At 53.7% G+C, this 13,745-nt stretch overlaps 3 protein-coding genes across 8 annotated transcripts in view; 2 read left to right on the plus strand and 1 right to left on the minus strand.

The window, feature by feature from the left end:
* Positions 1–7,000, plus strand: Kifc2 (kinesin family member C2). Of its 6 annotated transcripts, none has more exons than XM_023562367.2 (20): positions 1–136; positions 230–357; positions 607–664; positions 745–790; positions 899–980; positions 1,131–1,282; positions 1,385–1,523; positions 1,655–1,791; positions 1,874–1,939; positions 2,056–2,184; positions 2,696–2,773; positions 2,889–3,003; positions 3,079–3,188; positions 3,699–3,807; positions 3,915–4,072; positions 4,987–5,091; positions 5,171–5,292; positions 5,385–5,508; positions 5,584–5,970; positions 6,049–7,000. In XM_023562367.2, the coding sequence occupies exons 3-20, from the start codon at positions 621–623 to the stop codon at positions 6,268–6,270; spliced, it is 2,325 nt and encodes a 774-aa protein (XP_023418135.1). In that variant the 5' UTR covers positions 1–136; positions 230–357; positions 607–620; the 3' UTR covers positions 6,271–7,000. The 6 variants fall into 6 exon arrangements, with proteins under 6 accessions (XP_023418135.1, XP_023418134.1, XP_003463788.1 ...); XM_023562366.2 differs by having other exon boundaries at positions 230–348; XM_063231292.1 differs by lacking the exons at positions 1–136; positions 230–357 and having other exon boundaries at positions 493–664; positions 3,079–3,134.
* Positions 6,484–10,176, minus strand: Foxh1 (forkhead box H1). The gene is made up of 3 exons (XM_003463695.4): positions 8,402–10,176; positions 8,032–8,136; positions 6,484–7,927 (listed from the first exon to the last, which is right to left on the minus strand). Exons 1-3 carry the CDS (start codon positions 8,573–8,575, stop codon positions 7,094–7,096), a joined length of 1,113 nt encoding a protein of 370 aa, XP_003463743.1. The 5' UTR covers positions 8,576–10,176; the 3' UTR covers positions 6,484–7,093.
* A 119-nt stretch (positions 10,177–10,295) lies between these two features.
* Ppp1r16a (protein phosphatase 1 regulatory subunit 16A) overlaps positions 10,296–13,745 on the plus strand; it is a 28,147-nt gene continuing 24,697 nt past the window's right edge. The window contains exon 1 of the mRNA XM_063231296.1: positions 10,296–10,580. The gene's annotated coding sequence lies outside the window, so the exon portion shown is untranslated. The remainder of the gene's footprint in view (positions 10,581–13,745) is intronic.

The raw sequence follows: 13,745 nt of genomic DNA on the forward strand, positions 1-13,745 counted from the left end.
GGAGGTTCTAGGAGGGAGTGGGGTTTGATGCGAGCCAGTAGTGACTAGAAGCAAGGGATCTCTATATATAGGCGAGCGCGTAGACCGCGGAACTTTGAAGGACTCCGGGTGGAGGGAGGTCTGGGCGGGGCTTTAGGTGAGGCGGGGCTTCGAGGAAGGGGGTGGGTCGGCCAGGTGTGTGGGCGGGGCTTCCCCAGAGGGCCACAGTCCTTGTGCACCTGTGCCACAGGGGATCCCTGATGTAGAGTAGTGGGAGGTCTCGGAGAAGGACCAGAAGAATTCCAGAGGAGGTGCGACAGCCGTGAGGGCCTTCAGCTCTGAGAATCAATGAAGTCGAGACAGAAGATCGTGAGAAGGGCAGGCCCTGGGGCTACTGAGGGGGTACCTGTTTGGGGGACTGTAGCTCTGCGCTAGCCATTTGGCGCTCGCCCTCAGCTCGCTGGAGCCGGGCAGTGGGGGCGGCCGCCGCGAGCATGCGCGCCGGCGCTGCAGCGGGCGGGTGTGGAGTTGGGGCGCGGGGACGCGGGGCGGCACCAAGCGAGGCCCTCTGCCGCCCCGCGCTCCCATGTATGCCTTCTACTCGCTGCTCATCTACATCTTTTACAGTCTATTTCGCAGGGATGGCGGTGCAGCGGCGACCGCGGACCCCGGGGACCCCGCTCAGGTGAGCAGGGTGGAGCTTATGTCTTCGGTCGACCCCTGCCCCCACTCCGAAATCCGGTAGTGCCAAACCTGTGTTCTCAGGGTGCTGGAGACCTGGCCTGAGCCGAAGACTCACGTCTTAGTTTGGGTACTGGAAGGGTAGACCTTGGCCCCAACCTTTCTCGCCCAGTTCCTGGAAAGGAGCCCCACAGGCTGCATGCCACCTCGTCAGGGCCATCTTCTGTTCTTTTTCTAGAGAGCCCACTGCAAGCCCAGAAGTCGTCGTCGTCCCGACCAGCTCCCATCAGAACTGTGGACTGAGCTGACTGGCCTGCCAGGTAGGTACGACCAGGGCACTGCAGAGGCTTTGTAGTAGCCTGGTGGTCCATAAGAGAGAGGGGTGTTGCATCCTTCTTGGGAGGGAGAAAAGGCTCAGCCTAGAACATGTGACAGGGAATGTCTCTTCCTCCCATTACCTGACCTCACAGGCAGGTCGGTGTCCGAGGATGGGCCAGAAGAGAGAACTGAGGGCCACTCAGCTGAGGTGTCCCTAGAAGAGGCTCTCACGCGCTTGGCTGAGTTCCTCTCGGTCCAGCTAGGAGCAGAAGAGAGCTCTGGGAACCCTCCTCACCTGAGCAAGGTGAGTCTGGGGAGGGTTTTAACAACTTCTTCCTGCCTAGCCCTTGTGGTGCCCAGTTTTGCTCCCTAGTCTCTTCTGCTCTGATTGTCATCTTCTACACAGCCTGCTGATGTCCCCCCACTGCTGACAGTGACAAGTCAGCTCTTGGCTCTTCTGGCATGGATTCGGAGTCCTCAGGGCAGACAGGTCCTGCTGCAAGAGACTCAGCCAGTCTCAAACCTGCAGTCTCCCATTCCAGAGGGTTTGTAAGGGGTACAAAAAAACGAAGGCCATCAGAACCTGGGTGGCCTAGAACCTTGGGTCCTAAGCCCAGCTCTGCTCTGGAGAGGGATTCAGGCATGTTCAGTCCTAAGTGGGCCCACTCCTCTCCAGGATCCCCCTTACAAGAAGAAAACCCTTCCCCTGGGTCAGAGGAAGTACTAAGAGTAGAGGCCCAGGGTCAGCAGGCTTCCCAGTTGGAGGAGGAACAGAGGGCTTGGCAGCGACTGGAGCAGCTGATTCTTGGACAGGTGAGGGACCCAGGAACAGCAGATAGTGGGGGGTATGAGTGCTGAAAAAGGAATTCCATCCTGTCCCCTGACTCCTCTGCAGCTGGAAGAGCTGAAGCAGCAGCTAGAGCAGCAAGAGGAAGAACTGAGTAGACTGCGCCTAGAAGTGGTGAGACTTGGGATTGGGGGAAAAAGGAATTGGATATCAGGGATTCTGCCTACACGGAACTGGTAGGAGGATCACTGTACTTTCAGGTAGGTCCTCAGAGTACTTCTCTTTGCCAGGGAGCAACAGACTCAGAGAAGAGGGTTCAGTATCTCACACTGGAGAATGAGGCCTTGAAACAGAGTCTAAGTCTCACTCGGGATCTTCTGCTGCACTGGGGTCCCAGCCTCTCCACCAGAGCCCCACAGGTACCCTGCTCCTTGGTTATGTGTTCCCTGCAGCATAGACTCTTGCATACTCAACAGCCAGCCAGTATCCAAGCCTCCTAAGACTTCATGCTTGAAGGCAGGGGGCCATCTCTGACTGTGGACAGACCCTGGGATGGTCTGTTTAGGGCAGACTCATTAGGGAGGCTGATGCCCATAGGAGAATCCTCTTCGTGGTCCCTCTGAGTGCCTGACCTCAGGAGAGCAGAGGGACTGGGAAAGGAATCTTGCATGGAGTTTAGAAGCACAGGTTCAGTGGTACGTGCCACTCTTCTTCTTCTTCTTCTTCTTTTTTTTTTTTTTTGGTACTGGGGATCGAACTGATGATTCTGCACTTGCCAGGCAGGCACTTATGCTGCTGAGCTAAATCCCTGGCCTGTGCCTGCCAGTCTTGACTTGGCTTTCTCATCTAGGAGAAAGATGAATGAAAAGAATGCCCCTCCCTAAATTCTCACCTAGCTCCATAACCCATCTGGCTCCCACCTTCCTGCAGGAGGAAGCAGAGGCATTGTTGGAGCTCCAGGGCCGGCTTCAGGAGGCCCAGGATACCACAGAAGCCCTCCGAGTTCAGGTGGGGTTGGGGCCTGGGATGAGAAAAACTGGGATGCTGGGAGGAGGTTATCTGGGACAGGGCCTGGTAAGTCCCTGTTTCCTCAGTGACAGGGGTGGGGTTGGGGGTGGGGCAGCTGGGGGTGCAGGAAGTGCAGCTGCAGGGCCTTCGAGGGGCCCTCCAGCAGCTCCAGCAGGAGACGGAGCAGAACTGCAGACGAGAACTGCAGCAGGTGCATGGTCAACTGGCAGGTAAGAGCTGGGACAGGGAATTCATGGAAGGGCCTGGAGTTTGGACTTTTCCTCACAAGGGTCTTCCTCTTTCAGGGCTACAGGCACGAATGGCCAGCCTGCGCCAGGGCTGCGGAGACCTCCGAGGATTGGTCAGCACCTTTACCCAGAGCTGTCAGGGTTCGCTGAGTGAGGCCAGGGGCCAGGTCAGGACCCTTGCCTTCTAGGGCCTCCTCTGTGGGCAGCCTGTTTACTGTCCAGGGAGTATTTCTGTTTTCTAGCTCTGGGGAACTGCCTGTACTAATGGGTTGGTTGTAGGCTCTGGGACCAGAACAGCTTCTGCATGGCTGTACAACCTCACTTCTGCCCTGTTCAAGCTGATAGTTCCTTAGATACTCAGAGACAGATGACAGGGTATTCTAATGCCTATTCTTTTTATTTATTTAGTTATTTTATTTTTTGTCAGTACCAGGATCAAACTCAGGACTGCGTGCTTGCAAGGCAGGCGCTTATGCTGCTGAGCTAAATCTCCAGCCCCTCTAATGCCTATTCTTATGTTCTATCCCAAATTCACTGAATGATGTCTCTAAGGGGCCTAAAGCCACTGAAAGATGTGGACTACCGTAACTGGTGGCCTCACGGTGGCTCCATTAGTACCCCCATCCCACCTGCACCTGTTTGGACCCATCTTTGCTTTCCTCGCCTTGTTCTTGCAGGTATCCTGGGCCCTAGGGGCACTATCAGCTGGAGGTGCTAGAACTCAGCTTCCTGATGAGCATCATGGGTCCTCAACTGGATGCCAAGGAAGGCTGTTGGAACTCAAGGGTATGGTGAACTTGGGAGATGGTGCAATGACACCACCCTGGAGGGACTGGAGACTTTCTGTGCTTCAGGACCAAGGAGGCAATCTCTGTGCCTGATCCCCACTGCAGGAAATATTCGTGTGTTGTGTCGATTGAGACCAGGGACACCCTCCAGCCTAATAAGTGTGGAGCCTGGGCCAGGGGGCACTGTTACCACCTGTTATCGAGGGCGCCAGCGTCGCTTCTGCCTAGACTGGGTCTTCCCTCCAGATGCCACCCAGGAGGAGGTGAGAACTGTCTTTGTACCTGTACTGACCTTCTTCAGAGTACCCTGGAACCCAGAAGAGGCTTATTTACCCTTTTCCTGTCTGCAGAAGGAAAGGTGACTGAGCTCTAGGAGGGATGGAAGGGAACTGCCAGAGGGTCTAGGAGGGAGGACTTATCGTCCATTTGGGTAGGGTGATAAGCAGCCCTTCTACACAGGACTCTTCAACCCAGTGTGTTGGATCAAAGGCATCTGCTACCAATCCTGATTCCCACTTCTGCACCTCCATCTCCATCTAGTCATAGATTTAGTCCCAGTTTGTTCATCAGTCAAGACATCAAACAGAGGTGACAGCTGCCTAGTTACCAGCAACCTTCTGGAAAGAAAGCTGGTCATGTTGTTGTTCAAAATGCTGTTGTGTCCAGTTGCCAACAAGATGAATATTTCTGTCCCATCCAAAGCTCAGTCACTTTGTTGCACCTCTCAGTGTGGGGCTAGAGCAGTCCTGGCTGGTCACTATCCCTTTATACTCCTAAGCTGCGTTGACTCATTCTCTATGTGCCAAGTGCTGTTGTGTCCTTCTAGGACACATTCCGTATTAGCCCTCAAGAGGTGTCACAGAGAGAAATAACACAAGAGAAGCACAGGAAAGATGAGTAACTTGCTTCAGTCACACCCTACCTTTGGATCTTATGGTTAAGCCCAACATCTGACCTCTTGAACCCTGCTGCCCAGGACTCCATATTCTCTGCACAGCCTTTTGTTTCCAAGAAGATAGAGGGTGTTGCTGGGAGACCTGGTGATCTCTGGAGCCACCTTGCAGGGGAATTATACTCTGCTCTTAACTTTGTTCACTGAATTTCCCATCCTTTTGTATACTAACTAGGGACCCAAGGGAGGGGCTTAGAGCACTTCTCCCCATTTTCCTGCCACCAGGTCTTCAGGGAGCTAGAGCCAGCTGTATTGTCCTGCCTCCGAGGCTACAGTGTCTGCATCTTCACCTATGGTCAGACCGGGACTGGGAAGACCTACAGCATGGAGGTGGGGTGGAGGCCACACTTGGGGGGAAGGGCTCCAGGTATAGATGTGAACCCAAAGTGGTACCCCACACTGTCTTCAGGGCCCACCTGAGGACCCTGGCATAGCTCCTAGGGCACTGCAGTCCCTGTTCCGAGAGATGGAGGCTGGAGGGCAGCACCGAGTAACCCTCAGCATGGTGGAGATCTACAATGAAGCAGTCAGGTCAGACCTCTTCCCTTTTTCTTGTCTCGAGCCCAGGATCTCTTCAACTATCCCTAGGGCCCAGGAACCAAGCCCTTTCCCTTTCTCCCCAGGGACCTTTTAGCCCCAGGGCCCCCAGAGCGCTTGGCAGTGAGGCAGGGCCCAACTAATCAGGGTGGCATCCAGGTGGCTGGTCTCACCCACTGGGATGTGCCAAACTTGGAGACTCTGCACCAGGTAGGGCTGCCTTTCAAGCCTCCTACTTTCCTGATCCTGGAGCTACCCACACAACCCAGTCACTCTGCCCTCCAGATGCTGAGCGTTGGGAGGAACAACAGGGCCACCGCAGCCACTGCCATGAATACGCGCAGCTCACGCTCTCATGCCCTGGTTACTCTGACACTGCGGGCGTCGTGCCCCCCACGAGGCCCTAGCCCTGCAGGCACACTGCACCTGGTGGACCTGGCAGGATCTGAACGTGCATGGAAGGCAGGGGTGGCCAGTGCGCCACGGGGGGACTTGAAGAGTGCACAGCGCCTGCGGGAAGCACAGACCATCAACCGCTCACTGCTGGCATTGGGAGGTGTGATGGCTGCACTGCGCTCCCGCCGGCCACACGTTCCTTTCCGTGACTCGCAGCTCACGCGCCTGCTGCAGCCAGCACTGGGCCCAGGCGCCACTGCTGTGCTCCTGCTCCAGGTGGGGACCAATGGAGGTATGGGCATAGGGGACTGAAGCTTGTGCGCAGCGCCTGCCCACAAGTGCTGCTTTCTGCAGATCTCCACGCGGCTGGAGGACCTTGGGGAGACTGTCTGCTCTCTCAAGTTTGCAGAGCGAGTAGGTCAAGTGGAGCTAGGCCCTGCCCGGCGCCAGAAGACTCCGAGATCCAGGACACCTTCCTCTGTCAGCACTGACACCCCACTCACAGAGACTGCCTGCACCCCTACACCCTCTCCAGGCAGCCAAAGTCCCAGCCCCCATGGGGACATGCCCCCTTAGTTCTAGGTTGCAGGGTTGTAGAAGAGGCCTGGGGCACCCCTCTGCTGGCAGAGGCAGCTTAAGGGTCCCTGCACTGCATCTCCCAGGACAACCTGCTTGACCTCTGAAGGACAACTGTCCCCCAATCTCTTCTCCCCTATCCCCTGCCAGAGAAAAGTGTTATGCCTGGAGAAATGGCTATGCCCCACCCCATTGGGCCAGAGGCCCTCAGCTCCCTCCTTATCACCATTTGCTCTTATCACAGCACACAGCAGGAGATCCCAGAGCTATAGGAGCCAGATCCTGGCCAAGTAGCTTCCCAAGTCACCACCTCAGCCCTCAAAAATCAGACTTGGCATTACAATGCTATAAATTTCTTTACTGTTATTTCCCCCACCATCTTCACCCCGAGACTGTGTAGGGTCTAAGTTTTACTCCCTTACTCTTTTCCCAAAAGGTGCTACCTCCTTCCCAGACAGTTGAGGGAGGGCAGGACTTGAGGCTGGGACCTACCATTAGGTTCTCCCTCCCCCAGCCTGGAGCCAGCAAGGGGAGGAGACAGATGGTGATGGATGGATAAATGGATGGTGGTGGGCCGAAGGTGAGACCAAGAAGGGCTACTCCAGGCTGAAATCTGTTCCTCCAGCTTTGCCCTGGGGTATGGGGGAAGCAGGGGCATGTCTGACCTCTTGGATAGTTGGGCTGCAACTCTTTCTGGGGTAGCCCAATAAACATTGTGGACTCTCAACAAGGCTGGTATTTTAAGGCTATTGTAAATGCTGTGGGCATCCTCCTCAAAGGAGCTATCAAGCTGGGGGGGGGGGCAGCCCCTGTCCTGGGAGCTTTACAGGCTGTACCAGGAGAGCAGCCAGCCTGGGGTGGGAGCAGCCAGGTCCCGAGGGTGGCTGACCCACACATCATAGATGCTCTTGTTGGGTGGCACCCCCTGAAAGAGGGAGTCTAGATCCCAGAGCAGCCCTGGAGTAGCTCCAGACTCAGAGGCCACCCCCCAATAGGCTGGGCTAGTTGAAGGTGGGCATTGGGGACAGGAGGTGGGTGGCAGTGGGGCCAAGGGCATTACCACGTTGGGAGTATAAATGGGCAAATAGGAGGTGGGCAGCTGTCCCCACAAGGAGGCCCTGCACTCCCCACTGGGCCGCCCCCCAGGGTCTAGACTACCCTGCAGTACAGGGAGGGGCCAGGCTGTAGGCTGTGGGGACAGTGGTGAGGGCCCAATGACTGCTCCTTGGGAAGTGTCCCCCTCCACTGTTGTGGGCCCCTGGAGGGAGCAGAGGCGCCATAGAGGCCTCTCAGAGGAGGGAACTGGTGAAGTGGGCATCACCTCCTCCCCACTACATCCCAAGCCTTCCTGAGCTGGGCTGTCCTGTCTAGGTGGGTTAGGCTGCTGGGGCCAGGGTGTCTCCTCTTGAGGGTGCCCTAGCAGAGATTTGATGCTGAAGCCCTCACTGGGCTGCAGCAGAGGACTGGGTGTCCTGTAGGGCTGGCCGTGAAGCACATAAGGGCTTAGGTCCTTGGCGAAGGCTCTGCGTGTGCCCCGGTTCTGCCAGCGCCGGCTTAGGGCAGTGTTCTGCAGGCGCAGCATCTCAGGAGGGATCAGGCTCACGTCAACTGCCCAGAAGTTGCCTTTGGCTTGGGGTTTCGAAGGGTCCTTTGGCACCTGGAGGGTGGTGGGCTTGGGTGGGACTGTCCAACCCCAGGTGCTCAGGGCTTCCACAACCACCCAGCCCCCGGGGCTCCAACCCTCACCCTTGATTGCCGCACCTTGTGGAAGCATCGGTTGGAGGAAAGGTTGTGGCGAATGGAATCCTTCCAGCCCTCGTAGTCATCCCTGAAGAAGGGAAAAACGGCCTGGACCTGCCGGATGATCTGAAACCAGGCAGCAGCCAAACCATGAGCCGGTTGGGTGGCAACACTTACCCCTCCCCCACAGCCAGGCACCCCCTCAAGGAGGAACACTTATGTGCCTGAGAGCAACTTAGGGGGTTCCAGGGCCTGAGCCCCTCAACACCCACACTGGTAGAGCTGGGTGTGCTAGGAGGCAGTTTAGGTTCAACCAAAGTCTGGAATGGTTGGGAAAAAGGTCTGGGAAAGGGGCAACCAGGAGTGTGGAGGAATGTGGAGATCCTCTCACCTGAGCCAGTTTCAGCCTGCGGCAGGGTGCAGCCTGAATCACCAAGGCGATCATAGCCAAGTAGGTATAAGGGGGCTTATCATGTCGCAGGTATCTCTTCTTTCTCCTCTTGGTGGGCTTCGAGGGTGCTTCTGCCTCCAGGAGCCCCAGGCGGGAGTCGCTTCGAGGCCCCATGTGTGTGTGTGTGTGTGTGTGTGTGTGTGTGTGTGTGTGTGTGTCTGAGCTGGCAGTGTGGTCCAAAGCCTGGCCTAAGGGAGGCTGAGGGCTGCCTGGGAGTGTGGCAAGGTTGGGCCAGAGCCGGAGGCTGAGTCTGGGCCACCGGCTCCTTTATCATTCTTATGGAAGGGGGAGGGGAGAGAGAGAGAGAGGAAGAGCCTGTGGGGGAGGGGAGCATGCAAGGGCTGCCACAATTAGCAGGTTTCAGTTAATCTGAAAGGGAGGGGCAGAGAGGATTCCAGTGGGGACTTCTGGTGACCTCCTGAAGCCACCATCCCATTTCTGGCTGCCTTTGGGTGCTGGCATCTCCTGTGATGTAGAAGGAAATCCTCAAGGGGCCTGTGGATTGCTTTGCCTGAGCAAGGGCTCAAGCTCTCACCTAAAAGATGGGGAGGAACTTGCCCTTGGCAAGCTGCTGAGAAGGGGCATCCTGAGTCCTAGGGACTGAATGTGATTAGGAGGTTTCCTGGAGGGAGAGGCCAAAAAGCCCCACAGTGGCTTTAAGTGATTTGCCCAAGAACATGCTACAGGAGCCCAGGTGGGCCCTTCACCTTCTCTTCCTGGTCATTTTATCCATGGCTTTGCCTCTGGGACTTGTCAGGATATGTGCTGTGTACCTGCTCCAAAGCCAAGATTTTCCTCACACGGGGCAAGTTTGATCAAGAGGGTACCTGGGCCAGAGCACCATCAGTGATGGTTGGTGCTGATAGCACAGCATGGCACTTCCAGACCATGAGGAGCTTTTTCCTAGCACTAAAAACATTCTATTGTGAGAATTAAGACTTTCTCGGGCAGTCCTTATCCTTTTTACCCTTAAAGGATTGAAAATCTGCTAATATACAGTGGATGTCCAGTACCTGGAGGGAGTCTGGTGAGAGATGCACCCCTAGTACATTGGGGGACAGAACATGGATCCAAAATGAAGGATAACTGTGGAGTACCACTGTACCTGCCCACCCTTCCTTGGCTGGGTTGGGCCCTTCCCCGATGATCTGAGACTTTCAAAGATCTCATCTGGTTTCCTCTGGACTCCTGTCATTTTCTCACTCATGGGGCTTTCTCCTTCCTCCCTTTCTGGACTTTCCCTGAAGGGTCCTTTTGTCTTACCAGGCTAAAACCTATAGCCTTTTAGCCTCTGAGCGCATCATTCTCTCCTTGAAAGCGCCCCTCTGCACCACACCGGCCCAGCTCCTGGTGTTCAAGCCTCCTCCCTCGGCTTTTCCTAATAGCCGCCTTCCTCTCTTCGCACCCATCGCCCATTTTCCTGCTCACACCCAAGCAGCTACCTTGTCTCCCGTGCAGTTCTGGCTCTTTTGCCTTGGCACACGTCCCTGCCTCCCTATGCTGCCTCTGCTTTGAAGTGGACTCCTTTTATACGTCCTTCCTTCAGAGCCCAGCACATACACAGGTAGTCACCTTTCCAAAGAGCATTTGACCCCCTGTCCTTCCCACCCCTCCCGGACCCAGAGGAATTCTGCGCCGCAGAGAGGAGCAAACAACACACTCCTTAAGCCTCTAAGAGTTTCTTGGGACAGGCCCCGCCCCTGGTGAGAAGGGCCTCAGACCCCGCTTCGGGCTCCCACGGATCACCGCGGCTTCCGTTGCGGCCCGGAAGTGTCGCGTTGCCATGGCGAGGCTCGGCGCGGGGCCCGCCCCCGCAGTGACTACAGGAGTCGGGTAGACTGACCAGCTTGGGGTCCCCACCAAAAGTGGTGCTGGATCCAGTGCCGGGTCTGAGAGGTTGTAGGTGAGGCCTGGCTTGCAAGTGGGCGGTGGGGAGCAGGCAGTGCCCGGCCAGCTCCTGAGCCGGCGAAGCTGCGAGCGAGGGCGCCGGGGAAGCAGGCCGGGAGACGCTTCCAGAAGAGGCCGCCCTTGGAGGCTCCCGGATCTAAGTGAGAAGGCGTTGTGTGCTTGCAACCCGTTGGCCTTGTGGGCCTTGCCAGAACGGACTTTTTATTTTCAGGTGAGGACGTTCAGGCCGCAAAAGAGAAAGGATTTGCCCAAGTGTGGTGTGAATTTGTAGTTAAGGTGAGAGGATAAATGGAGCCTCTCGGGTATTGAAGTGTTCTCACTTGTAGGTGGGCGCTGAGGCTGCACCTCACAGATTGGGATCAGACGGGAGTATGAACCGATCAGGGTTGAGCGGATTTGGTCCGGTGGCTGAGCCTCAGAGGCTCAGGGCACGATGGAGTTAATTTCTGCGGGATTAAAGAGAAGAGGGATATGTGGAGGAGTCACTCAAGGCTCAGGAGAGTCAAAGCAAAGGTAGCCTTCTCCATAGCTATGTGCTTTTCAGTCCTCCTAGCCGTACTTGGAGGTGCAGGTGCAGGAGGTGGTCGTCTCAGACTTTTTGTAGCCCAGCAGTGTGCCCTCCTGGATGCTCCCCGACGTCATTTTCTCTGGCAAGATTGAAATTTCCCTGGGAGGTGTGTTTTACCTGTAGCGGCCAGGTTCTGCAGAAGGCCGCCTAGTTTACTTCAGGAACTCAGCGCCACCAAATGCCCAGTTTGGGAGCTCCAACACGTGGAGCACGGAGGTCAGTTGCCTGACGGTTGGTGGCTGGCTGGTGGGATCTGCCCAGATGCTGAGTCCATGTTTGGCATTATGAGAGAAGTTACGAGCTCTGAGGCACTTGCTGCCAGCCCCTGGCCCAAGTCCCCATTCTTGTCCAGGGCTGGGATGGAGATATTTTAGCAGGTTCTTCCCTTTCCTGATACCTAAGCCGAGTTTTCCCCCTTTTAACTGGGGCCTTCCATCCCATCTCTTGATTGGCCCTTCCCAACCTCCTTCCTCATCTGTTTGGAATGTGCTTGGACTCTGCTCTTTCCAGCGGGGTGCCTGGGCTGGCAGGCAGCTAGTGAGGAGACTCCTGTAACTTTGGGTTCAACTTTAGTGTCTGTGTACTAGGGATTCTTGAATCTCTGGTCTCTATCAATAGCTAGTTACCGTGGATGTCTCTGCTGCATACAGCTGAGGGACCTCAGGCTCAGGTGACCCGAAAACTGTCTGAGCTCTCAGATTTCACACTTGCCAGCGTCCTAAGCATGCCCAACCCCAGTGCCTGAACCTCATACACCTGTTGGCCAGCATGAGACATCTAGGTAGCACTGCAGGTTCTCCCTCATCTTCAGGCTCTCTTAGAACTTCTTCCTAGATGTCTCTGTTGCATGGATATACATACCTTTCAGCGTCCCATTTCATGTCCCATTCTGCTTGTTGTTTTAGCCTGGATTCTATTGTCTAGAGTGGCCTTGAACTGACGCCACTCCTTCCTCAGCCTCCTGGCTAGCTGAAATTACAGGTTTGTGTCACCATGCAGAGTTTTTCCCTTTTTTCGTTTTGTACCTCTAGTACTGGGCTGGCCTATGCAGTGGCGCTTTACCTGTTTATCCATTGGTTTGTTTTGTTTGTATTGAGGATTGAATCCAGAGTTTTCACACTAAGCTACATTTCCCCCGACTCCCTGCCTTTTTTTTTTTTTTTTTTAAATTGGTACCAGGGATCAAACTTATAATCGTGCGCGCTTGCAAGGCAGGTGCTTATGCCGCTGAGCTAAATCCCCAGCCCCAAATCTCTTTTGTTTAATAAAATATTTATTTTGATTTTTGTTTGCTCAGAGGGATCTATGGCATCTCCTGTCTCTTGTTTTTTCCTCAAGAATGACACAGAAAAGGGAAAAAGAAAAGTCAATGGAATGGAAGGTGGTCAGTGTTTCTACCTAAAGGAATTATGTCATATCATCATCATAAAGGGAAATGTATAATTAGGACAGCATTAGCTCCATATTAGAAAAGAATAATGGGGACATATTTATTATTGTATCGCTTACCAGTTACACAGCATGCATTTTATATCCATTCACACACACACACACACACACACAACTTGACACATTTAAATGTTATCTAAGAACATTTAAAATGTATATGCATATGTATATCTGAGAAGACAACAAAGCAAAGCTTTCTAAATTTTATTTTTAAAGAGACAAGATAGGCTGCTAACTTCTGGTCAAGAGAATGGGAAGGAAGAAGACACCCTGCATATACTTCCTGATGATGAAGTCATTCAGGAGGATGGAGGGAACAGGGGACTAGAAGTGGAAGAAAACAAACTGTCTCTTGAAGAGATGGACGTCACAAACTATACAGTTAAGAAAGCAGTGTAGTTTTTCAATTGGTAATCTATACTTAGAACAAATACTCTGATAGGTGAATTCTGTTGAACAGTTTATTCAGTGACTTTTGTTGTGGAGAGGAGCTTAGAGGTTTTTTAAAATGTAGTTTTAAGGCCAGGGATTTGGCTCAGCAGCATAAGCGCTTGCCTGGCAAGTGCGAGGTTGTGAGTTCAATCCCTGGTACCACAAAAAAAAAAAAAAAAAAAAAAAGTAATTTTAAAAATGAATTTATTTTGAAATGAATTTTCATTTGTGCGTTACAGCAGTTACAAGAACCATAGTGTATCAGAAGCAGCAAGTATGCTGGCAGGGGCCTGGCTTTCTCAGAAAAGAACATTTCTTCATGTTATGAAGGGTTCTACAAAAATAATGAAAAGTACTGCCCTTCTGACTCCATGGGGCCTTCCTTATTCCATGATTCCATTTTGGGGAGCAGAGGTAGGAATGGAACAGCAGTTCCAAGTGCTTTGAGCTGGCAAGTCATTTTACTTTGACCTGGGTTGGGTAAGAAAATAGAAACTTTCTTAGTTCAGGAACTGGCAAGGGGCCCTAGCTACAGTCTTTGTTTTAGGTCTCTGGTGTAGCTTTTAGAGCTAATAGAGGACAGATGGGTTAAGGCTGGGGTTCCTGGCCCTTTCCCTTTGGATTCTGAGTTTATACCTGAGTATAGGAAGCAGCGTCTTACTAGTGCCTGTGGGATCAGAGGCTGACCCAGAAAAACCCAAGCGATGGGGAAAGGCAAGTCCTGTAAAGTACCAGTAGGTTCTGGTCATCCCCAAGGTGGTTCTCCCTCTTCTTTATATGATTTAATTCTTAGAATGAATCAGTGGAGAAGAAATTAATCTTGAGCTGTCTCAGATTGAAGGGATATTTCTCTGGAGAATACTATTTTAAATGGATGGTTTGTTGGGTTTTGTAACTATCACCGTAATCCAGTTAGGGAACATTTCC

This window comes from Cavia porcellus, unplaced genomic scaffold, assembly GCF_034190915.1.
Source record: "Cavia porcellus strain 051 isolate PalLab524CR breed Dunkin Hartley unplaced genomic scaffold, mCavPor4.1 scaffold_19, whole genome shotgun sequence".
NCBI lineage: Eukaryota > Metazoa > Chordata > Mammalia > Rodentia > Caviidae > Cavia > Cavia porcellus.

Excerpts from the sequence above, each read along its gene's own strand:
- Kifc2 (XM_023562368.2), top strand. The coding sequence starts at position 570 with ATGCCTTCTACTCGCTGCTCATCTACATCTTTTACAGTCTATTTCGCA. Across the intron at positions 2,774-2,888 it reads CAGAAGCCCTCCGAGTTCAG|CTGGGGGTGCAGGAAGTGCA; the intron begins GTGGGGTTGGGG and ends GGGGTGGGGCAG. Across the intron at positions 5,293-5,384 it reads ATCTACAATGAAGCAGTCAG|GGACCTTTTAGCCCCAGGGC; the intron begins GTCAGACCTCTT and ends CTTTCTCCCCAG.
- Foxh1 (XM_003463695.4), bottom strand. The coding sequence starts at position 8,575 with ATGGGGCCTCGAAGCGACTCCCGCCTGGGGCTCCTGGAGGCAGAAGCA. Across the intron at positions 8,137-8,401 it reads GCAGGCTGAAACTGGCTCAG|ATCATCCGGCAGGTCCAGGC; the intron begins GTGAGAGGATCT and ends GCCTGGTTTCAG. Across the intron at positions 7,928-8,031 it reads CCAACCGATGCTTCCACAAG|GTGCCAAAGGACCCTTCGAA; the intron begins GTGCGGCAATCA and ends ACCACCCTCCAG.